The sequence below is a fragment of the Petromyzon marinus genome, unplaced genomic scaffold (genome assembly GCF_048934315.1).
Source record: "Petromyzon marinus isolate PM22_M1 ecotype Great Lakes invasive population unplaced genomic scaffold, UKy_Petmar_22M1.pri1.0 PM_Scaffold_7, whole genome shotgun sequence".
NCBI lineage: Eukaryota > Metazoa > Chordata > Hyperoartia > Petromyzontiformes > Petromyzontidae > Petromyzon > Petromyzon marinus.
The window spans coordinates 2,204,546-2,230,879 of NW_027423677.1; the positions used below are offsets into that span (position 1 = coordinate 2,204,546).

Genomic DNA, 26,334 nt, shown 5'->3' on the forward strand with positions numbered 1-26,334 from the left:
AGGCTCGTCCCTTCACCTGATGAAGGCCGCTTGTGTTGTGGCCGAAACGTCGTGATTTTTTGTTATTTTATTTTCACCTACGTGACTTTACCCAATAGAACCAAAGAGTATGGATCCTAGCAGTCACGAAAGCTTTAAATCTAGAACCATTCATTTTGTTAACAAAGTAGTCACAACCATCATTAGACCTCCTTTGCCAGTACCAAAATATAATAGGATTTTCCCCTTTTTTCTGGCAACAAAACTGAAACCTTTTACGAGGAATCATGTGTGCATTAACCACAATACTTGTGGTGAAAATGCAAACAAAAACACACTGATAATATTTGCAATATATGCGTACGCCTTTTGGCGTCCTCTGGTCTCGCACCAATTGGGTCGAGGCTCAAAAGAAAGCCGTCCCTGGTGTGGACCAATCAGTCTCAAGGACAATGTATATATTATCATAGAGTGTTTTTTGTTTGCATTTTGACCACAAGTATTGTGGTTAATGCACACATGATTCCTTGTAAAAGGTTTCAGTTTTGTTGCCAGAAAAAAAGGGAAAAACCCTATTATTAAAGTAGTCACAATTAACGTATATACTGTGGTTGTGGTGGCGTAGCTATCGAGTGTGCAGGCAGTGCAACTGCACCAGGACCCACAGGCCGGGGGGGCAGGAGCCAGGCTACGACACCTACGTAGGGTGCAAAAGACGTTCAAAATACAAATATTTTAGCCCAGTAGCTCTTAACCTTTACTGCAGCCTTGCAGTAAAGGTTAAGAGCTACTGCTCATGCCAAGAAGGCTATGCCACTGCTTCATTATAAATTTGTTTTTAAAACTCACACAGATACGATCGAACAGCAATGTTCCTTCCAGACGCAGGCTTGTGAAACGTGTACCTCTTTATCACTGTCACCGTCCCCTCGCACCCTTAGAGTCCCCTCCAGGTAATTCTCACGACTCGCAAGGAAGGTTCCCTGGACAAACCGGCCGGAGCGCACACCTTGCTGCAGCTGGGACAGCGGGAGATGTTCGGGGAAGATTACCCGGGACTCCACCACATCCTGCACACGTACACAGCACACGCACGGCACATGCACGCGTCAACAACAATTTTGCAACCGCCATCACGTAACGAGACGAAGGATCCAGTCTGATTTATCTCAGAGCAGTACGGCCATCCGTGTTAGAGAACGTTCCACAAAAGCGGATATCATAGAGCTACCTCTAGAGTTTCACCCTTCCGTCTCTGCTTTTTGCTAAATATGCCACGTTATAAATCTAGGATTTATTTGATTGATTGACCATTGCTGGTGAGGATGAGACGTTCTAAAAGGGAGCTGTTTAACACGTATTCTTTCGCGACCAATATTATCCATAATAAAGGTTTTTTGGGTAAGAGCGCGTAAATGTGTGTAGTTAACCCGGTACAGCCAATTAGTAAGGTTTGCTACGTAAAACAAAACGTGTCAATTAGTTACTACTGCAGCACGCCAGTGTATTGGAGAGTAAACCCACAACACTTACAAATCGAGTATATCGTTTCCCTGGCGATTACAACCAGCGAAACGTCGTACTCAGCGCAAGGCAAGTGTCCCTTTCTTCAGTGAGGCAGCTGGATGCAACGCGGAAGTGAGGGGTCGGACAAGGGTACAGGCCCGCACCAAAAATATGAGGGGGGGCAGAGCTGATGCACGCATACGGAGTCTCACCTGCTCCGTGGCCAGTGCCAGACGGTCAATCAACTCAGGGTTGTCCAGCAAGCGGCGCACGTATTCCTCCACTGGGGGTACACAGACACGCGCAGATAAACGCAGACATTATAATTGGCGACACGATTTACCGGACGATTTAGAGTGCCACCCAAAATGTAAATTTGTTACTTTTCAAGTCATGGCTGCTAGATTTATTAATATTCCTGTTTAACTGAAGCACTGTTTAACAAGAGGCACTACAGACTTGATTCAAAGCTTTCGTGACTGCAGGAATTACTCTTTGTTTTTTTCGGTAAAGTCACGTAAAAATAAGAAATAATAAAATAACATAATAGCGTACGACGTTTCGGTTGCAACACAAGCAGCCATCATCAGGTACAGAAGAACTAAATTTACGAGAGAGAGGAAACATAACCCCAGATGTATATACAGACACAAGTAGGGTGGAACTAACACAGATACAACAGGGGACACAGAGAGAGAAGCATACCAAACAAACAGGGTTTAGCAACATTTGGAAACCATATAAAGCAACACAGACGGTCGGTCAAAACACAATTAACGCATAGTCTGGTTGATTACGCTATTTCAAAGATTGCTAAATTGCAAGTTAAGTATGAAATTTAAAATACAGACCGCGCACACACACATAGACATCCAAGTAGAGCGAACCAGCACAGACACGCACACAGTGAAGTCGCCTTAAATAGGCAGAGAAGGTAAGGCTGAGAGACAATGGGACAATTTAGCATGAGGTATGCATGGAGCAAAGGGGGTGCAGCAGCACACACTCGAAAACACCAAGGCCCACACACAGGCAGAGACAGCACAGAGACACAAATCCAAGCCAAGAAACAAAGACAGATACACAAGCAGAGACAACACAAAGACACAAACCTCATACCTCCCCGTAGAGGTAGTTCAGACTTGATTCGAAGCTTTCGTGACTGCAGGAATTACTCTTAGTTTTTTTCGGTAAAGTCACGTATAAATAAGAAATAATAAAAAAACTAAATAGCGTACGACGTTTCGGTTGCAACACAAGCAGCCATCATCAGGTACAGAAGAGCTAAATTTACGAGAGAGAGGAAACACATAACCCCAGATGTATATACAGACACCCAAGTAGGGGGGAACATAGATACAACAGGGGACCTGGCTGCGAGGAAATTGCTGGTAACGCATCGACACATCACCAAAATTTGCAACTTTGGGCTGGAACGGGACGTCCACACTGACCCCAAATACCTGAAGGGCAATGTGAGTCCTAACCTTACTTAGCATCATCAGCATCATTATCAGTATCGCCAATGTCATCACCATCATCGGGATAGAAGGCCCATCACTTTAATTGTACTCAATGTTTTTATTTTATTTTGCACAGGCCCTAAGAAAAAAAAGAGTGGGGGGTGCTGCCACACATGGTGGTGCAATGGCCCCCCCACCCTAGACTTGCAATCTAGAGGTCGGTAATTGGATTCAATCTCTCTGCTCTGCCGATAGTTTAAAATATGGGGCAATTTCACAAATCGCCTTCCTCCTCCCCCCCCACCATGTGGTACACGGGGTAACTCTGGCCCAGAATAACCTGTGGTGGTGACCACCAGGCTAACTACACTAATTACAACATGACTAGCTACGACAGACCGGGACCACAGCTCGGGTCCAGGTCCACGTGTTGGAGACTCGGTAGAACGTAGACGCAGACAAAGGTTTCTTCAAGATGAACAACAACGCCGGTCCCTCTGGGGGATCCGGCTTATATTCTCTGTGGCGTGGCTGGCTCCGCCCTTGGCCACGACCACCTTCTAGAATCCTCGAGCAGCAGGATCTGGACCCCGACCACGTGACCACCCCTATCCCCCACTTGGGGCCCCTTTGTAGACTTAACCGGTCACGTGTCCTCTCGGGTCAACCAGAGTGCCATGGCCTTTTGTAACCCCTTTCATACGGCCGGCATTCCCACACCCTATCCTGTCGGGCTGGCACTGCACGCCAAGCGTGATGCCATCCAGCTGATCAATCAGCGCTGACCGAGCCCCTCTAGGGCCAGTACTACACCCACACCATAGTGGTATCCGCGATGTCAATACACCGCACGCCGTGCCTCTCTAGGGCCGGCACTACACAGTGACATCCCGTGATGTCACTACACATTTAACCCTTCAGGGTAGTGGAGGGCTAGATGACGCTAATTTGGCCAGATGAATATGTGGCCTCACGCAAAAAACGTATGACGAATCGCGAAGCATCGCCCTGAACTGAATTTACTGAACGTATTGTTGTTGTGCTTGTGGCCATGCGGTCATGTCCATTAGGTGCCTCTGCCTGTAAAGTGTATGTCTTCAGAAAGCATGTTCCATGGGCTCTACAAGGTGCAGAGCGACATGTGGTCATACAGTATGCTACTGTGAGAAATCTTATATTTTGCTGAGACAAACTTTCACTTGCCACAAACATTCGGGGCCCTGAGTACAGAAGATCCTCACAGCAGACAACGATTGTAGTCTTATCTTACACTATGATTTTTAATTGCGTAAAGTTCAGATTTAAAGCTTTCGTGACTGCAGGGATTCATCTTCTTGGTTCTTTCGGTAAAGTAACGTAGAATGGAAATAAAATAAAAAAGAATAAAACGTAATAAAAAATTAAATTTTCACGACGTTTCGGCCACAACACAAGTAGCCTTCTTCAGGTGAAGGAACAGAACTGTCGGGACGACAGCACTTCAATGACTGCTGCTAAGATTCGCAGTGTCGTTTAAACTAGGTGGGAGAGGTAAAGCGCCTTGACAAAGGAGTTTACATATCAAACAGGATAATTTAGCATTGAAATAGCTGCGTTAAAGTGTTGGATCAGCAGGGTGTTAAAGTCAGAAATTAGCATGTAACTGGGAGATTAGGATGATGTTAATGTGAGGGATTAGCATGTGACTGGTCACGGAAATAGCTATGTTAAAGTCAAAGTTTCCATCTCAACAGAGGCATTTAATATATGGACGCTAAAGGACTGCAACTACCCAACTATCATACAATAAACAGATGTGAAAAAAAAACTAAGTAGAAACTTCATCAATATAATAAATGTACTCAATATATTCTTCAATAAATTGAGCTATAAACATAAAGTAACTGGGTATACACTACACTATCTAATGAATACCATATAGTAAACTAATAAAAAAACTAAAATACAAACTACATCAATGTTATCAATAAACTCTATATACTCTCCATCAGCTGAGCTACTAACAATAAGTCGTTATACATTACAATGCCATATGGCGAAAAAAATGGGTGGCGGTTTTTTCCTTCTTTCCAACGTTAGCACCACGGAGAGCGACGAGCCTCGTTCAGACTGACGAGTCCATCCATGCTCGGAACGGAGGAGGGGGGAGAAACAGCCACGATGTGCTGCTCTGTCCTGTGTTGCATTACAACCATGCCATAAACTAGACTACTATACATTGTAACGTTATAGCTTCCAATCTAAACTACATTGTATAATATCGTATACACAGCCCAATGTAAGCTCTAACATTATGCATTATATTGATATGTCTCCAAATAAACTTTTTCCTACATTACACAACTATACACCGTAATATACACTACCACAGACAAACCCACCCTTGAATTATACAATGAGTTACTTTAGACTACCCTATACTTTAGACTGTAAAATATTAGACTTGTAATATTACACTATGTATTATTCTACCAACCCTACTGTATACCACACATATATTCACTATAAAATTACAATACTATATATTGCCTTATGAATTATGTTAAACATTACAATGTTATACTATTTATTATTATATAACATGCTATAAACCAGGGGTGTCCAAACTACGGCCCGCGGGCCAACTGCGGCCCGCCATCCATTTTTAATTGGCCCGTATCAAAGTTTAAAAATATAATGGACTATGGCCCACTGTATCGCATTTCTTAATTTAAGCACTAGATGGCGCTATTGTCTTGAACAAGGCAGCGTCTCCACAAAGCAAGCAATCGAAGAAAACATTTGCTCAGGGTCACCAGAAATGCCGGAACCGAAGAGACGCAAGATTGCAAGCGAGTGCAGAAAATTTCAGACTCGGTGGAAAAATGATTTTTTTTTCATTGAAACCAAGGGGAAGTGTGTTTGTTTGATTTGTAATGAGAGTGTTGCCGTGATGAAAGAGTACAATGTACGACGGCATTATGAAACGAAACATCAGACCTTCACGTCCTACACTGGCGCCGAGCGGAGAAAGAAGGTAAAGCAAATGGCAAGCTAGCCTGCTAACGCAGCAGCAGGGTTTTTTTTTTCCCGTGCTAACAAAGCTCAAGAAAATGCAACAATAGCCAGCAATGAAGTAGCTCAACTCATTGCCCTACACGGGAAACCTTTCTCAGACGGTGACTTCATCAAACAGTGCCTCACTAAAGTCGTGGGAATGTGCCTGGAGAAAATGCAGGATTTTAACGATGTTAGTATGTCCAGAAATAAGGTTGTGCGGCGAATTGAAGACTTGTCGGCTAACTTAAAACAGCAAGTGTCAGATAAAGCTTGTGCTTTCGATTTTTACTCGATTGCATGTGATGAGAGCACAGATGCCACGGACACTGCACGGCTGTTAATTTTTTTGTGGGGAGTTAATGAGAATTTTTGCATTACGGAGGAAGTGCTTGATCTTCGGAGTCTAAAGGGGACAACAACTGGGAAGGACATGTTTGAAGCTGTGTCAGATTCAATTAACCAGGCTGGACTTAAATGGGACAAGCTGTGTGGAATTACAACGGATGGGGCTCCAGCAATGACAGGCGAGCGCAAAGGAATGGCTTCTATGGTGAGTGCCAAGGTGCAGGAGAGCGGAGGTGAGACTGTTAAAATGCACTGTATCATCTACCAAGAAGCCCTCTGTGCCAAGATAATCCAGCTTGGCGATGTGATGAACACAGTTGTGAAAAATGTCAAAAAAAATTATGGCCCGAGGGCTTTACCACAGAGAATTGCAAGCGTTCCTCTCTGATGTCGATGCTGAATACGGGGACCTACTCTACCATTCTCAAGTGCGCTGGCTCAGTCGCGGCTCCGTGCTGCAGTGGTTTTATTCCCTGAGATCATATATCGACAAGTTTTTGAAAGAAAAGGGCAGACCTCTCCATGAGATCAGTGACCCTTTATGGTTGGCAGGCCTGGCTTTTTTAGTTGATCTCACTGATCATCTCAACACCCCGAACAAGAGACTACAAGGCAAAGAGCAGCTGGTACCACAGCTGTATGTGCACATGAAAGCATTCCGTGCGAAGCTCCGTCTCTTCGAGTCACAACTGCGCAACTTCAATGTAGCGCACTTCCCCACGCTGACCGAAATCAATGCGCATTTCCAAATGCCAAGCTCTCTGCAAAAATGGGAGAATATGTGTCTGTGACCACATCTCTCATGACAGAATTCAGTCAGCGCTTCCAAGATTTTTCTGTCATTGAGAAGGAAATCACACTGTTTGCGGCTCCGTTTTCAATGGATGCAAAAGAAGTGGAGGAGAGTCTGCAATTAGAACTGATCGAAATTCAGTGTGATGATTCTCTGAAGAATCAGCATCAGCTTCTCTCCCTACCTGACTTCTACCGGAGGTTGGAAAAGGCCAAGTTTCCTCTGACGAGACGCCATGCAAAACGAATTATGAGTCTGTTCGGCTCAACATACATATGTGAGCAGACATTCTCTCTGTTAACGCTGAACAAAAGCAGGCTGAGAACCAGAACGACCGACAGCCATCTCCGTGACGTCCTTCGCATCTCAACCACCAAACTTACTCCTGACCTGCCAGCTATCCTTCAGACCAAAGCACAGCATCACTGCTCCCACTGAGCGTAACATTATTCCCATTACAGGTGAGTTAAAAATATACACACCGTTTTCATTTGTTAATAAGCCCAATTACTTCATAAATTCAGTCAATTAAAGTTGATGACAATTTTTTTAACAAACGTTAGTTGATGTGTTAACAAGCCCAATAATGTATTTGTGTAATAAGCTTGAAATATCCACATCCCCTATTTGTCTTCTTGGCTCTCCCTTCATGTGGACAATGAAGGGGGATCAGCACCCTAAGAACCAATCTGAGGCTGTCACTGAGAGAATTACCTGCCAACCTTTTTGTAAAAAATAAAATTTAAATCTACTAATGAAGAGCTATGATGGAGGCTTTTTTTCTTCAAACATGTTCAATAATCAAACGTAATTTACCTGCATTTGATTGATTTTGACAATATTAGTGCATGAGAAGTGAGGCAGTATACCTCACGTCTAATGAGTGGCCCAATCCTTCGTATATTTTTCTGTATGTGGCCCTCGGGAAAAAAAGTTTGGACACCCCTGCTATAAACCATACCATTGACTGTCGTGTGAAAGGTATTAAGAGGCAGTGGCAGCGAATGGACTGCGATCTGAAAGTCACCATAAAATACAATCAATTAAGTACCAAAATGGTTTATAACGTCTTTCCAATGGTTACTAAGCCAGAATCCATCTTCTCGGTTGAAATTGTTTCTGTGTTTGTATATGTGGATGGCCTCATGAACGAATCTCTCATGGTAGCCGGATGGCTTGCAGAGAATGTCCGTCTTGGAGAAGTCAATGTCATGTGAGCCCACTGAATTATAACAGTGATCTGCCACGGCTGAGGTGCTCGTCCTACCGTGTTTCAAGTCTGCTTTATGTTCACGGATGTGGTCCCAGATATGTCGTTTGGTTTCTCCAATGTAACTGCTACCACAGAGGCAACTTAGTTTGTAGACGCCTGGGTACTGTATGTCTGGAGCCACATCTTTTACAGACGAAACCAGATCACGGATTTTATGTACTGTGTTGAATCGGACTTGGATCTTGTGTTTATTCAGGATTTTGGAGATCTTTTTTGTGACCCCCGCAATGTAGGGTAAGGTGATGGTTTTGAATGGCTCCTCAAGAGGATCCTTCTTCATGGCTGGAGTGATGGCTTTGCGGATTGTGTAGTCGGAGTAACCATTAGCCTTGAGAGCTTGGTGTACGTGCTTAAGTTCACTGGCAATGTGTTCCTGGTCGGAAATGCATTGGGCACTATGGTATAAAGTCTTGATGAGGGAGTTCTTCTGGCATGGATGGTGGTGGGAATCCGGTTTTAAGTAAGCATTCGTATGCGTAGCTTTCCTGTCGACAGAGTGGCTCATTGAACCATCAGGTCTCCTTTTAATTAGGACATCCAAAAAGGGTAGCTTGCCATCTTTTTCGACCTCCATGGTGAATCTGATGGCTGGGTGTATGGAATTGATGTGGTCGAGGAATTGGTTTGTGTTATGGTCGAAACGTCGTGAGAATTTTTATTGTTTTATATATATTTTATTATTTTGTTGTTTCCCTTCAACGTGACTTTACCGAAAGAACTAAGAATATGAATTACTGCAGTCACGAAAGCTTTAAAAGAAAATTTCATTGGAAAGACGTTATAAACAATTTCAGTTCTTAATTGATTGTATTTTATGGTGACATTCAGACTGCAGTCCATTCGCTGGCACTGCCTCTTCACACGACGGTCAATGGTATGGTTTATAGCATGTTATAATAATAAATAGTATAACATTGTAATGTTTAACATAATTCATAAGGCAATATATTGTATCGTAATTGTATTGTGAATATACAGCAGTGTGGTATACAGTAGGGTTGGTAGAATAATACATAGTGTAATATTACAAGTCTAACATTTTACAGTCTAAAGTATAGGGTAGTGTAAAGTAACGCATTGTGTAATTCAAGGGTGGGTTTGTCTATGGTAGTGTATATTACGGTGTATAGTCGTGTAATGTATGAAAAAGTTTAGTTGAAGACATATAAATATACTGCATAATGTTCGATCTTACATTGGGCTGTGTATACGATATTATACAATGCAGTTTAGATTGGAAGGTATAACGTTACAATGTATAGTAGTCTAGTTTATGGCATGGTGGTAACGCAACACAGGACAGAGCAGCACATCGTGGCTGTTTCTCCCCCCTCCTCCGTTCCGAGCATGGATGGACTCGTCCGTCTGAACGAGGCTCGTCGCTCTCCGTGGTGCTAACGTTGGAAAGAAGGAAAAAACCGCCACCGATTTTTTCGCCATATGGCATTGTAATGTATAATGAGTTATTGTTAGTAGCTCAGCTGATTGGAGAGTATATAGAGTTTATTAATAACATTGATGTAGTTTATATTTTAGTTTTATTAATTCGTTTACTATATGGTATTCATTATATAGTGTAGTGTATACACAGTTACTTTATGTTTATAGCTCAACATATTGAAGAACATATTGAGTACATTTATTATATTGATGTAGTTTATACTTAGTTTTTTTTCACATCGGTTAATTGTATAATAATTGGGTAGTTGCAGTCCTTTAGCGTCCATATACTAAATGCCTCTGTTGAGATGGAAACTTTAACATAGCTATTTCCGTGACCAGTCACATGTTAATCCCTCACATTAACATCATGCTAATCTCCCAGTTACATGCTTATTTCTGACTTTAACACCCTGCTGATCCAACACTTTAACACAGCGATTTCAATGCTAAATTCTCCTGTTTGATATGTAAACTCCTTTGTCAAGGCACTTTACCTCTCCCACCTAGCTTAAAAGACGCTGCGAATCTTAGCAGCAGTTATTGAAGCGCTGTCGTCCCGACAGTTCTGTTCCTTCACCTGAAGGTTACTTGTGTTTTGGCAGAATTGTCGTGAGAATTTTATTTTTTATTATGTTTTATTATTTTATTTCCATTCTACGTGACTTTACCAAAATAACCAAGAAGTTGCATAAAGTTGTTGCATGCTTGGGCTCCAGATGCCGAAATTACATTTTAAAAAACGGCCAGTCTCATCAGATCTCAGAAGCTAAGCTTGCAGCGCCCAGCCCTGATGGTAACCCGGGGATACAAATTAATGTGGAGAAACAAATGTTCGCTTGTGACGACCAAGACTACGCCTGTCCTCCCAAGGACAGGCCTCACTGATTCCGAAGACTTTCATTTTCAGGAGGGTCCTGCCGAGTATTTTTGCAGTAGGGAGGCGATGTTGTGCTGTGCAGTGCCGGAGAGTAAGCTCATGCAGCCCGTCCACCCTGTCCCCTCTCCTCCCGTCGGGACGGGTCGGTCACAATAGCATTCAGAAACACCCTCCACGTCACAAAACAGTTCAATTTCTCAATCCGCAGGTCAGCTCAAATCTGTATTGTGGGCGTTCCCTTGTACTCTACTGTGTACGAGGGGCTCTGGATCCAATCCCCTGATCACCATTGCATTCACTTAAATAATAATAAATTCTCCTGGCCACCCATAGAAAATTAGAGTGCACAATTATACGTGTGATTCATCACAGGCGAGCTCACACCGGCCACGCTTCCAGCTTAGGGCCTCGCATTAAGAGAGGGGGGGATCTCTAAATACGAAACAAGAAATGGACATGAGGTTTCGAGTTTTAACATAATTGCTTAATAAATAAAGATCGGTGAGAAAAAAAGACTCTCCAAAGCAGTTATTTTCATTCTGCTGACAAAAATATACAGGCATTCATAGAAGGGGCCTCTTAAGCTTGCCAATGGCATAGCGCGCCAGCAATGCCATCATCCGGCTCTGCTGCCGAGTGTCATCCCAATGAAGTAATTTGCAGGTAACGTTAGCATTGGGATGCTTGGCCAATACCCAGTTACATTGTGATTGTGTGTTTTCTAGCTATGTGAGCAAACTGGATAATTAATTAACCAAGGCCCTTCTTGTTGCGAGGGTCAAAGATCACCGGTGCACCACCCTGTCACCTGAAACGATAATAGTTCGCTTATAATTTTTTGGTTATTTTAGTGTGCACATTTACACGCGATAATCACATCTCATCTCAAGCATTTGAAAAGGGCACCCTCAGTGGCAACTGTTCTCTGTGTGACACACGGTTATTCAGCACCTAACCTGTAAGGAGGTCAAGTGCTGTTTGCTGCGAGCAATCCCAATTGAGTGATTCGCAGTGAAGTTTTTTTTTTACATGACAATTGTCGCCTGTGATGCTGACACACGATGGCCATACTTTATTTTAAATGTCTTGGGCTCGTTTTTATTTTTTTACGTTGAATTTTATTGAGTAAATCACGAGCCCGTTACAGTGCGCCACGGGACTGCACGTCATTCGAGTGGTGCATTCACAATGCAACCGGACCATTTATTAGGGGGGGCTGACGGGAAGGGGGGAGTGAGGCCTGCGCCCCCCCATAAACTGGGGGGGTGGGGGGGAGAGGGGGGCATTGTGACAGGCGTATTGTAGTAGGTGTAATCTGCTCCACGTTTGTCTTGATAAAGGAGCCCTGTGCAACCTGCTCGGTGTGTGACGTGCGTGCTCATCGGTGTGTGACGTGCGTGCTGCTCGGTGTGTGATGTGCGTGCTCCTTGGTGTGATGTGCGTGCTCCTTGGTGTGACGTGTGTACCGCTCGGTGTGTGATGTGTGTGGGTGTAGGAGAGGCCCCTTACCCTGGCCCATGGCAGTCGATGACACGTTCTACCGCTTGATCTGCGATGGCTACTGCATGCAGCCACCCCCCTGCTGTCCACCGCAAGTGTAAGCCGCCCCCCCATACCTCCCACACCAGGTTTTATCCACTGCTGGACTGATGCGTTTCTATTGTGGATGCAGGTGGCTGACGGAGGAGAGTGCGAAGTGTTTGTTCTGGGATATTCTTTGATTTTAATTGTAGTGATTCAGTTAATTGATTGAACAATTGCTTAAGGGTGAATTACGTGATGTGTTATTGGCAGTGAGTTGTGCTGGCTGGTTCAGTCTCGTTGACACGGCCATTATGAACCCTCTTAGTCTGGAATGTCCTACTTCCAGCCGTACGTGCTGTTGCGACCCACAGACTCCTCACATACAATGAGGGAAAAAAAGTATTCGATCCCCTGCTGATTTTGTACGTTTGCCCACTGACAAAGAAATGATCAGTCTATAATTTTAATGGTATGTTTATTTGAACAGTGAGAAACAGAATAACAACAAAAAAATCCAGAAAAATGCATGTCAAAAATGTTATGAATTGATTTGCATTATAATGAGGGAAATAAGTATTTGACCCCTCTGCACTTTGTGGCAAAACCCTTGTTGGCAATCACAGAGGTCAGATGTTTCTTGTAGTTGGCCACCAGGTTTGCACACATCTCAGGAGGGATTTTGTCCCACTTCTCTTTGCAGATCTTCTCCAGTCATTAAGGTTTCGAGGCTGACGTTTGGCAACTCGAACCTTCAGCTCCCTCCACAGATTTTTTATGGGATTAAGGTCTGGAGACTGGCTAGGCTACTCCAGGACCTTAATGTGCTTCTTCTTGAGCCACTCGTTTGTTGCCTTGGCCGTGTGTTTTTGGTTATTGTCATGCTGGAATACCCATCCACGACCCATTTTCAATGCCCTGGCTAAGGGAAGGAGGTTCTCACCCAAGATTTGACGGTACATGGCCCCGTCCATCGTCCCTTTGATGCGGTGAAGTTGTCCTGTCCCCTTAGCAGAAAAACACCCCCAAAGCATAATGTTTCCACCTCCATGCTTGACGGTGGGGATGGTGTTCTTGGGGTCATAGGCAGCATTCCTCCTCCTCCAAACACGGCGAGTTGAGTTGATGCCAAAGAGCTCCATTTTGGTCTCATCTGACCACAACACTTTCACCCAGTTGTCCTCTGAACCATTCAGATGTTTATTGGCAAACTTCAGACCGGCATGTATATGTGCTTTCTTGAGCAGGGGAACCTTTCAGTCCTTCACGGCGTAGTGTATTCCAATTGTTTTCTTGGTGACTATGGTCCCAGCTGCCTTGAGATCATTAACAAGATCCTCCCGTGTAGTTCTGGGCTGATTCCTCACCGTTCTCATGATCATTGCAACTCCACGAGGTGAGATCTTGCATGGAGCCCCATGCCAAGGGAGATTAACAGTTCGTTTGTGTTTCTTCCATTCGCGAATAATCGCACTAACTGTTGTCACCTTCTCACCAAGCTGCTTGGCAATGGTCTTGTAGCCCATTCCAGCCTTGTGTAGGTCTACAATCTTGTCCCTGACATCCTTGGAGAGCTCTTTGGTCTTGGCCATGGTGGAGAGTTTGGAATCTGATTGATTGCTTCTGTGGACAGGTGTCTTTTATACAGGTAACAAGCTGAGATTAGGAGCACTCCCTTTAAGAGTGTGCTCCTAACCTCGGCTCGTTACCTGTATAAAAGACACCTGGGAGCCAGAAATCTTTCTGATTGAGAGGGGGTCAAATACTTATTTCCCTCATTAAAATGCAAATCAATTTATAACATTTTTGACATGCATTTTTCGGTATTTTTTGTTGTTATTCTGTCTCTCACTGTTCAAATAAACCTACCATTAAAAATATAGACTGATCATTTCTTTGTCAGTGGGCAAACGTACAAAATCAGCAGGGGATCAAATACTTTTTTCCCTGCCAATGAACATCTGAATGATTCAGAGGACAACTGGGTGAAAGTGTTGTGGTCAGATGAGACCAAAATGGAGCTATTTGGCATCAATTCAACTCGCCGTGTTTGGAGGAGGAGGAATGCTGCCTATGACCCCAAAAACACCATCCCCACCGTCAAGCATGGAGGTGGAAACATTATGCTTTGGGGGTGTTTTTCTGCTAAGGGGACAGGACAACTTCACCGCATCAAAGGGACGATGGACGGGGCCATGTACCGTCAAATCTTGGGTGAGAACCTCCTTCCCTCAGCCAGGGCATTGCAAATGGGTCGTGGATGGGTATTCCAGCATGACAATAACCAAAAACACACGGCCAAGGCAACAAAGGAGTGGCTCAAGCAGAAGCACATTAAGGTCCTGGAGTGGCCTAGCCAGTCTCCAGACCTTAATCCCATAGAAAATCTGTGGAGGGAGCTGAAGGTTCGAGTTGCCAAACGTCAGCCTCGAAACCTTAATGACTTGGAGAAGATCTGCAAAGAGGAGTGGGACAAAATCCCTCCTGAGATGTGTGCAAACCTGGTGGCCAACTACAAGAAACGTCTGACCTCTGTGATTGCCAACAAGGGTTTTGCCACCAAGTGCAGAGGGGTCAAATACTTATTTCCCTCATTAAATGCAAATAAATTTACAACATTTTTGACATGCGTTTTTCTGGATTTTTTTGTTGTTATTCTGTCTCTCACTGTTCAAATAAACCTACCACTAAAATCATAGACTGATCATTTCTTTGTCAGTGGGCAAACGTCCAAAATCAGCAGGGGATCAAATACTTTTTTCCCTCACTGTAGAGACCCACATACTTCTTCTCTCTCTACAAGATAAACATGACCAGTGTTTCTGCACTACGTATGGAGATGCAGTGGCATTTAGACGCCGCTGTGTGAATCCATACTGTACATATTTTATGCCTTCATGACCCTCTACCTACTCACACCCCCCCTCACCCCCCTCGCCACCTGACCCCCTTCATCCCCCTCCGTGACGTCATTAACATCATCGGCACTCATTCAACCATTCTGAGAACGAACGCGCACTGGAAGAGGTGAAAGCGCAGTCCGAGCTTGTGCGCGATTCGCCTTCCTCGCACCCTTACCGCACCTTCCCCTCACCCCACAGCCGCAAGGTGATGCACCACTGCTGGAGCCACGCGCCGTTAGAGCGCCCCACGTTTGAGGCGATCCTCGCAGAGCTGAGACCGGCCTCCAACGATGACAAGATCTACAAAGGCGAAGAGGTCGGCTGGGAGCCGTCGTCCGTTCCGTCCGAGTACACCTCCCTCACTTGCTAGGATCGCCCTCGTTACCCTGTCCACTCTAGGGGTGAATAGTTATTTTATTATTTCAAAGATTACCGTGCTACACTTGTTTATTCAGGGAAGTCTCACTCTTTTGCAGGAGGGTCCTGTCCAGCTTTCACAGAAGGGGGCGATGTTGCCACTGTGTGTAATCCCTGTTTAAGTAATTTGCAAGTAAAATCTCACTGTTAGTATTGGTTGTTCTTTTTTGAAAGCTGAGAACCCTGAGAAAACGCGTGCACAACAGGGGAAGAACATGCAAAGTCCACAAACTCTCACTTACACGCCAAGACTAAGATCCCCCCATGTAACAGACTGTTGGGTAAGTGCCGTTATGAGCACTTATGCAGGCCAGCACAGCATATGGGGTTTGTCTCTGCCAGTGCTGATGTTTTCACAATGCACCAAGTACTCATTTGAGGCCAAGGGTAGGTCCAGGAATGGTTCAGATAATTGCCACTGGTGTTGGCCATGAGCAGGAATTATACCAGGATTAATGGATTCATAGTACAGCTCGCTAACCCGCTGCACTAACGCTCCCCATAAACATCAGTAACATAAACAAACAACAGCTCGTACAAATACAAGAACAAATACAAGAACCCCCCCCCCCCCCATAAGGTACATCGTGTTGTTTTGATTTCACGACTCGGCGCGACTCGCGAATACTCAAAGCGAGATGCTCGTGGTTAGTAAACAGGTATCCAGTAGTCAATCCGTGTTTACTAAAATCTCGTGGTTGGTAAATTAGCGGTTGGCAATGGATTCCTGTACATGTATGCCTCTACTTACGAAAGGGATGCGTTCTTCGAAAAACGCACGTAAAACAAAATATCGTAAATCGGAATGGCTTTTCCCATTAATTGAATACGAAAAACTTGCGATGTGTTTCAGACAGTCATTTCTACTATAAACCCAAAATAAACACCAACATTTCACAATGCAAAAAATAATAAAGAACAAATATTACAACGGTTGAATAATAATCAATTTAAAACAAAAATAATTAACATCTTCAAGGAACTCACCAAAAGATCTGCATGTTGGAATGACTGGAGAGGTGACGAGGCGTTACTTTTGCACTATGGGGATACCGTGACACTGTCGTGGATGGATGACAGCGTTTTGCTTGATGATCTCATGGTGCGTGCCATGTGATACATTGTTTCCGCTGAAATCCTATTTCGTAAGTCGAAAAGTATCCTTAATTTGTCAATTTCGTTTTCACTAAATTTCGTGAATGGAACATTCATGAATCAAAACACAAAGATTTCCTGTACAACCAATATAGACTGTTGGGCCAAGTGCTGTCGTCAAGCACCTAATACAGAAAATAAAAAACACGTGCATTCATGCACAACCACGTACAAATACACGTCACAATTATAAGCACATGCTTTCAACAGAAATTACAAATGTTATATATTGTGCTTTAATGATTACATTTTATATTAGTGTGTCTTAATATTACACAGTAAATATCTTCAAGGACGACTCTTACAGTCCCATCATCACCACCATCATCACCAAATGTATCATTATCATCATCCTAACCATCTGTATAATAAATCACCATCTGTATCATCACCACCAAAGCAAAGACTCCCTGTATAGCCCGAATAGACTGTTGGGGCAAGTGCTGTTAGCGAGTACCTGTGAAGGTCAGCATGGCACACGAGGGGTGGGTGGCCAACACCACGCCCGGCCGCCTTTGTCTCCCCAGTAGTCATGTTTACACCACACCAGGTACTCATTTGAGGCTGAGTCGACCTAGGGGAGGTCCATGACCGGTTCAGAGAGTCGTTACCAGCGTTGGGCATGAGCGAGAATTTAACTCGGGTCGCCGGGTTCGTAGTGCAGCGTGCTAAACGCTACACTACCGCTACCCACCACCTGTATCACCATCATCTTCCAGAGTTAATACATTTCATGTCAATAGCTGGAAATGCTTGTATTTGTAATAAAAAAAAATGCATAAGTAGTTGTCACTCACTCACCCACACTCAAACGGTCAGAAAGGACTGAAAGATGAAATATCTTCAGAACCCTACATCCTGAAACTAAACTAATTATTTCAATTTTACCAAGAAAGGCCCACTGAGCTATATCGCACACTCAGGAGTCCTGATTCCACTTCTGGGAGTCTCAAGTCCAACGCCATGGAATTGTATATGTTTAAACATGTGCGTGCATGTGTGATTGTGTGCACGTATGTGTGCATGCGTGCCTTCATAAGCGCATGCGTGTATGCACGTGCGTGTGTATGCACGTGCGTGTGTAAAATAACTTTAGCCATGACATTTGGGATATGTTAGGTTTAGGGTTAAGAGCTTTGCGCACGTAAACAGGTGGGTGTGTTAACTCACCAGTGTGTAGCTCACCTCACCGGTGAGCTGGTGTGTACGCTATCTAATCTGTAAGCTTACGACTGTGTGTGTGCACACTAGTGTGTAAGCTCACTGATGTCTAAACCTGCTGGTGTGTGGCCTCACTAATGTGCAGCACATTTTGTGGAAGCTCACTAGTGTGCTTGCACACGAGTGTGCCGGTGAGTGTGATTGTGTGTGAGTGTGCGGTGAGTGTGTGTAAATTTGTGTGAGTGCGTGTGTGAGTGTGTGTGAGTGAATGAGTGCGGTGTGAGTGTGTGTGAGTGTGTGTGAATGCGGTGTGAGTGCGGTGTATGTGAGTGTGCAGTCAGAGTGTTGGTAAGTGAGTGTGCGGTGAGTGTGTGTGAATGTGCAGTAAGTGTGCCGGTGAGTGCGTGGTGAGTGTGCAGTGAGGGTCCAGTGAGTGTGTGAATGTGCAGTCAGTGTGCCGGTAAGTGAGTGTGCGGTGAATGTGGTGTGTGTGAGTGTGCCGGTGAGTGTGTGGTGAGTGTGTGGCTTGACATGTCTCCGTATCAGTCTTACTCAGCCACCCCCTTACTTGCCCACGCGTAGATCCGTCCTGCCCACCAGACAGCTACATGCGATTCAAATGTCCACGTACACATGACATCACGTTGCGATGCGCATGTGTGACATACATGTGCCACGTGTTGCACACACTACGCACGTCCCATGCACAAAGGGCATGCCTTACAAGTGATGACCACGAGATGCAGGTGCTTGCCTTGTAGATGTCACGTACCCGTGACGCACGTGGCCCGTGCGCGTGACGCGCGTGCTCCGCGCTGCCGTGTGCTTTGACCAGGGCCGTCCATAGGGGGTGCGTGGGGCCAACCCGATGCCTTCAAACTAAACCGGAAGCATTACATGTGACACTGATGTCTACACGTGGGGCCTCCCCCGAAGCGCGGGGCCAGGGATAGTCGGTCCAATTTGCCGGACACTCGGGGACGACTCTTGATTTGGCATACGCGACGCGCACGTTGTGTGCGCTGTGCGTGGGGTGACTGGCCCGATGTGCGTGCCAGGCAGGGCAAGGGGGACTGCCATTGATTGTGTCGAGACCTTTTGTATGGGTGACGAGATGAACGCCAAAATTCAACGCAGGCCGCCACACAAGGGCTGCACATTTCAATGTTGAGCAGGCCCCTGTGTGTCCGTGCGTGTGGGTCCCTGTGTGTTGTTTCTGTGTGCATTATGTGAGGGTAGCAGTGACGCAGTGGATAGTACGCTACGCTCCGAACCCCGCAAACATGCGAGTTGGAGTCCCGCTCATGGCCAACACCAATAACGATTATTTATCTGAACTGGTCCTGGGTCGATTCAACCTCAAATGAATACCTGGAGCGGTGTGTGTAATACGTCACCACTTGGGAGACAAAGGTGGCCGGGTTTGGTGTTGGCCACCTACCCCCTGGTATACCATGCCGACCTTCATTGGTGCTTGCGAACAGCACTTGCCACAACAGTCTGTTAAGGCTATATGGGGGATCTTCGTCTCTGTAGTGGGAAACTCGTAGGTGTGTGCATGTGTGGAGGGAAACCTGTACTGCTGTCGTACGTTGTGACCGGGCGAGGCCAATTTCCGTCCTCATGGTCGGCCACGGCGTCCTGGTCTTCGTACTGCTGCTTGTTTTTGGCTGTAATGACACCCAACATGGACAACCCCATCACCTGCGTTCAAACAAGTGTTACACAGTATGAACAACATGCGCAATAAAGCAACCACAAAGCACATACACTTTTAAATATAAAAGCACTGGGGGTCTAGTACTGTAGTCACCAATCCGTGTGTATTATTTATTTATTTGTTGGTCATTCTGATGGCAGCACAAACAGAAGCTGCATCCATAACTTCTCAATCCGCACAGTCCCAGGCCAAGGTCCATTCGTGGAATTAATACAAATATTTACTGATTAGAGGGTGTTTTTGTTTGTTTGGGTTAGATCGCGTAAATCTTAGTCAAGTTTGTCACGTAAACAAAACATGCCAATTAGTGACTATTTCAGCACATCGGTGTGTTGGAGAGTAAACCCAAAACATTTACAATTCAAGTACCGTGACGTTTCGCCTGTAACTACAACAACAACCCGCCTCGTCAGGTGACAGCCAGAGTTGTGGTGAAATCCTTCCCCTGTTTCGGTCTTTAATAGACGTAGACGGGGGATAAATGTGACGTCGTCGCTTGTAAGCAGATCCGATACGAAGACGGGGGGGGAGGGGGGGTAATGTATTGATGTAAATTACAATGGATATCTGTTATTGATTGGGTTATTCGCAGTTAATCAACATACATAATTGTTACTCCTGCTATTATGGATTGACTCAAGCAGCTAGCGAAGGATGCTAGGTTTAGTAATATATGTTATATATGTCGCTATTGTTAACTTTCAATCACATGTCTTATGATCACTGTTGCATTGTTTTTATAGCATTATTTTATTAACTTCTAGAAAGGTTTAGTTTAGCCTGATTTTTACATAGTGGACACTGTGTGTGTGTGTGCTGCGAGCTGAGTGGTGGAGGTACCTGGCAACAGTTGAACCGAGCCCGCTCGGCCTCTTCATCCGTGGCGACCAGGGTACAATCCTTACTATATTCTTGGTTCTTTCAGGTAAAGTCACGTAGATAGAAAATAACAATAAAATAAAAATAAATTAAATTAAAAGCAAAAAACTCACGACGTTTCGATCGCAACACGTGATGAAGACCGCTTGTGTTGCCACCGAAACCTCGTGGGTTTTTTGCCTTCACTTAAAATGTTATTTTCTATCTACGTGACTTTACCGAAAGAACCAAAAATATGAATTCCTGCAAGTTACGAAAGTTTAAAGTAAAAATTTGACAGTCGTGTAACTAATCAGGCCTGGAGGATACAGTGGACCACGTGGTTTCCGGGGTTTGTTAACTTAACAAGTGACGTCACTTCCCTAGCAACGGTCGATCGTTACAGACGGAGGTGGACGCGCGCTCTGTGTGCTTAAAGATCGCATTCGGGAGCACACTTCAACAACGTTGTCAGTGAACATCGATAACGCGGTTAAATTACTTGGTAAACCTCATTGACAAACATCCGTGAGGTTGAACACTTCATTAACACAGTTAACGAAATCTATTGACAAAACGTGACCATCCGTGACTTCTCGTTCTGCCTTCAAGGCGATATCTTCCGTGAGTACATCCACACGCGCGCTGTATCAGGATAACATTAATCTGAGAGAACATCTATATGTGAATGTGTGTCTGTTCGAAATGTTTAATGATGAGGACGGTAATGATGATGGTGGTGGTGGTTGTAAGCTGTGATATGATTAGAGTCTCACGTGCGCTGCTGTGATTTTGTTGCAGGGTGGAGAGATGAGCAAGCCGACGGGAAGTGAGTACTGTAATTCCACACACAGACATACACACAGACACATGCACCTGTATACAAAGACAGATCCCCGTATAGCCTTAACAGACTATTGAGTCAAGTGCTGTTAGCGAGTTAGCACCTATGATGGGGTGGGTGGTCAGCACCGCATCCGGATGCCTTTGTCTCCCCACATTTGATGTTTATACGTTGCACGAGGTACTATTTTAAGTTTGAGTAGATGTAGGGGACGCACACGACCGGTTTTATTTATTAGTCACTGATGGTTGTGAATGGGAATCGAACTCAGGTCGATCCCCACAGACACAACTGCTCCCAACCACTCATACAGACACTGCACATAGACACAAACAAAGACAGAAATCTTGTGTATAGCCTTGAAACACTGTAGGAGCAAGTGCTGTTAGTGAGCACCTATGACGGCCGGCACCGCACACGAGGGGTGGGTTGCCAGCACCACACTTGTCCGTCTTTGTCTCCCAAGTGGCGATGTTTACACACCGTATCAGATACTTATTTGAGGCTGAGTGGACCTAGGGGAGGCCCCTAACCGACTCAGATAACAACAACAGCCCTCATTCGCCACTAAGTGACGGAGACGTCACCATGGCGCTTGTGCCAGGCCTGGTGCACTCCGAGGCCACTTTAAGTGTCGAAGGCTTGCCGACAGGAGATCAGGGGACAGACCCCAGTGCGATGGGTTGACTGACTGAGATGACTGGCAGACGCACCACCTTTGCATCCTACTGTGCCAACTTGCTGCGTTTTAGTCATCCAGTGCACCGTCTGTTGTTGTGAGCGTCGCTCCTCTCACCCTCCTTTTTTGCTTGAGGGCAACTGCCACCAACTTCCCATAAGCATCCTTCACGAGCTTCCTCCATAGAGACAGATCTTGACACCAGTGGTACCAGTCTTTGGCAAGTCCACTTAGTTCCGTATCCTCCTGTACTGCATCAGTCCATCTCTTCTCCAGGCCGTGCCACGCCCATTTAGCCCCCTCTATCTGGAAAAACAGAGGCTGCTTGGGGATGCGGTGGCTGAGCAAGCAGGCTACATGACCCAGGCAATGCAGCCCTGCCCACCAGTGGAGCTCACTGTGAGCTCTTCACACATTCCAGCCTAGTTAAACCCAGGGTGGATCGTAGGCAGGCCAGTCTGAAAGTGTAAAGCTGGTTCAGATTTTTCATTTATTCTATCATTGGCCAAGAAGACCCAGCGTTTTGTGTCGAGTGACAGACCAGGTAGATACCCCAAAGTGTTACGAAGCTGATGAAAATATGCCACTTGACCGATTCGGAGTGAGACCTCTGCTGCCAAACCAGAATTTTTGCATAAGCACACTATCCAGGTACGTAAACTTATCTCTACAATTACCCCATCACTCAAGAGTAGTTGAGGGGGCGGAGTATTAAATTACACAAAATACTCAGGCGGGTGCTTAGTTTTGGTGGGGCTGATGGTAAGGCACCACCTCTTTGTCACACGCTCCAGGCTTAGCAGCAGAACCTCCAACTATTTTTCAGTGTGAGCATCAACTTCCAAATGATCAGTGTACATAACATGGTTGACCAGTAGGGAGCCATCCCTTGACCTCACCCAGGCATCAATCAGCCTCCCATTGTATCTGTAGCAAATATTAAAAAATCCACCGGTACAGCCATAAAAAAACTTCTCGAACTATGTGGTCGAAGATGATGCTAAATAATGTGTCAGCCAGAGTAGATCCCTGTCGCACCCCACTGTAAACAGGAAATTGCTCTGACTCCCGGGCACGCAACTTTATCCGGGCCTGCCCACCATCGTGAAGGTCCTTAATGATTGTGAGCAGATGGTAAGGGACTCCGGAAATACGAGTAACAATCCAGAGCCCTGGCCTACTGATTGTATCGTAGGCCTTGACCAGGTCGGCGCTGCAACACTACACATGTAACGCATGGATTTGTTACACCGTTCAACCACACACACAGACACATTTTAATTAAAACAAGTCCCTGATTTGTAAAAAAAGAATCAGAGTACCAGTCATCAAATAGGCAATTGACACTTGGTCCAAAGAATATGTGATACTGTAATAGAAATACATGAATAGCTAAATTCAGAATTTAGGTTAATAAGGCATAACCCAGTGCACAATATGACATTCATGAAAAGACAAACAGTGCAACAAAGGAAATAAGCTTTCAGTCTGTATCAGACGGTCTCAGACGCTAGTGTTGAGAAGGTGACATGGCAGGCGTTTAGAAACCCGCAGTGCCGGCGGATGTAAAGTCGTTACACACAGTGTCTTTCGAACAATACAACGGTCAGGTGCTTGATGCAGCTGGTGACTCTCCAGATGTGGTGGGGTATTGACGATGTGTAGAACGATGCAATTGTACTTTCTCGAATGTCAGGTGTTGTCGGGCTTTGACGATGTGTAGCACGATGGATTTCCTTCAGTATCCAACGTATAGAGGTGTCTTCACCATGATAATTATTCACAGGCTTGTTGGTTTACAGTCACGTTTTTTCTAAACTCATGTGATTCATGGCACGTGACCTTGCAGCACAGTTTTGAGCAATGCCTTTCCTTCTCCAAGAGACACACATGTATCCTCTCTTTCTGTAAAACTCACTTTAAGTCTTCTTAATTTCACTTGCCATATGTATCGGCTCAATATAAAGTGACAAATGCAAATCTTAAACTTTGCTTTTAAAATCTCCACTGTTTTACCACTATACCGTCTCCACTGCTTAACCACTATACCTCTGAGTGGTTACTCAGCGTTTCAGCCATTCTCGTGCAAGGAATGACTTCTGTTGAGAGCAACCTCACATGCACGGGAGCACATGCTATCCAGCCAACATAAACATTAGGGTTGCCCCTGGCTCTCTGGCCCCTTTGTTCACCCTCCTCTTCTCCTCCCTTTATCTTTTCTAACGTAGCCCACTAATATACTAATTGTATGAATGGACCAGTGTATAAGAATTAATAGTGTATTTCTTATCTAATTCATGTTCTCTCTTGTGAAACAATGGACATCTTTTAAATTTAGCCAGACCTCCACAGCTTGCCCATAAATCCATCTTACTTTTTCTGAGATAACGGAAGTTTTTCTATGTTTGGCCTGGAGTTTCCAGACCTCGCAAACTTAATATGGCCTCCCCAACCAGCCCATAATCCTAATGAAGTTATTTGGAGGAGGAGGTGTCTCCGGCACATGAGTCAACCTCCAGACCTCCCTACAGTGTTATCATTGTTACATCGGTCTCAAGTTAAGTTAGATTCCTGTCAATGGTGCCAAGTTTCTTTACCAAAATAACATACAGGAAATACGCCTTTTGGCGTCCTCTGGTCTAACACCGTTTGAGACGAGGCTCGAAAGAAAGCTGTCCCTGGTGTGGACCAATCAGTTTCAAGGACAATGCATATATTATCAGAGTATGTTTTTTTGTTTGCATTCTGACCACAAGCATCATGGTTAATGCAGACATGATTCCTTGTAAAAGGTTTCAGTTTGGTGTTTTAACATCTTAACACCTGTTTTGTTGCCAGTAAAAACGGGAAAAACCTATTATCATACAGGAAATACTCAAATACCCATTAACGAATCAATTGTGGTGCTGCTCTCTCCTCCCCATGTGACTCCCCAGACCGTCGCTCGAAGGGGCAGCGAAAGAGGTTCCTCGTTGACACAAGACTAGAAGCTAAGCGCCAGATTCTGGAGCTTGAGATGATCCTGCTGGATCATTGTGCACAGCAGCAGGCCAAATATCAGCGGGAGCTGCTGCAATTCCAGAACAGCACCGAGCTGAAGAGCTTCATCATCCACCAGCAGCAGCAGCAGCAGCAAAAGGCAGAAGAGCAGCAGCAGGCAGGAGTCAGCACCAATAATGAGGATGTGAAGCATACATGTCAGAATAGCAACAAGGTTGAGAACGAGATTGAAGAGATGGAGAAAGTGGGGGAGAGAAATGGTATGAAGAGAAAACGTGGGAATAGGAAGAAACATAAGAACAAGAAGAAAGTTCTGGAGGAGACAGTGAAAGAAGAGGTGGCTGAGAGAGAGGGGAGTGAGGGAAAGCCCATGCAGGAAGTGGTGGAGGTTGGGACGATTGAGGTAGAGATGATTGAGGCAGTGGCTTTGGAGGATATGATGAATGAGGTAGAGTTGAATAAGGTAGAGGTGTTAGAAGGAGATGGCAAGCGGGAATTAGCGAATGAGGCAGAAGTAGTGGTGATTGAGGTAGAAGCAGTGGCCAAGCAGGAAGTGGTGAAAGATATAGTGGCCAATGTCATAGAGGGGATTGAGAGAGATGCAAAACAGGTATTAGCAGAAGAGGTAGAGCCAAATGAGGTCGATGGGAATGAGGGAATGGTCAAACAGGAAGTGGCGGAGAAAGTTGAGAATGTTGTGGAGACAAAGAAAGAGGGACAGGATTGTGTTCAGAGGAAACGTAGGAATAGGAAGCTACGAAGGACTGAGATGAAAGTGCGGGAAGTAGAAGAGATAAAGGAAAACGAGATTGAGGGAGAGGGGAATGATGGAGAGCCCAAGAAGGAATTGGCGAGTGAGGTAGAGGTAGCGGTGATTGAGGTAGATGCAGTGGCCACACAGGAATTTGTGAAAGAGGTAGTGGCCAATGTCGTAGAAGGGATTGAGAGAGATGCCAAGGAGAACTTAGGGAAAGAGGTAGAGGCAAGTGAGGTAAATGGGAATGAGGGAATAGCCAAACAGGAAGTGGCTAAGAAAGTTGATAATGTTGTGGAGACAAAGAAAGAGGGAGAGGATGGTGTTCAGAGGAAACGTAGGAATAGGAAGAAACACAAGAACAAGATGAAAGTTCTGGAGACAGTGAAAGAAGAGGTGGCTGAGAGAGAGGGGAGTGAGGGAGAGCCCATGCAGGAAGTGGTGGAGGTTGAGACGATTGAGGTAGAGATGATTGAGGCAGTGGCTTTGGAGGATGTGATGAATGAGGTAGAGTTGAATAAGGTAGAGGTATTAGAAGGAGATGGCAAGCGGGAATTAGCGAATGAGGCAGAGGTAGCGGGGATTGAGGTAGAAGCAGTGGCCA

General features: G+C 45.1%; 1 protein-coding gene across 1 annotated transcript; it reads right to left on the reverse strand.

Annotated features, from left to right (window-relative positions):
• Positions 1-824: 824 nt before the first annotated feature.
• On the reverse strand, positions 825-19,561 carry LOC142923791 (exosome complex exonuclease RRP44-like). The gene is made up of 3 exons (XM_076064769.1): positions 19,467-19,561; positions 1,698-1,768; positions 825-1,049 (listed from the first exon to the last, which is right to left on the reverse strand). The coding sequence occupies exons 1-3, from the start codon at positions 19,498-19,500 to the stop codon at positions 825-827; spliced, it is 330 nt and encodes a 109-aa protein (XP_075920884.1). The 5' UTR covers positions 19,501-19,561.
• Positions 19,562-26,334: the final 6,773 nt, after the last annotated feature.

Coding starts and splice junctions, on each gene's coding strand:
- LOC142923791 (XM_076064769.1), bottom strand. CDS start 19,500: ATGAGGACGGAAATTGGCCTCGCCCGGTCACAAC. Junction 1,769..19,466: donor TGGCCTCGCCCGGTCACAAC/GTACGACAGCAG, acceptor GTGTACCCCCAG/TGGAGGAATACGTGCGCCGC. Junction 1,050..1,697: donor TGGCACTGGCCACGGAGCAG/GTGAGACTCCGT, acceptor GTACGTGTGCAG/GATGTGGTGGAGTCCCGGGT.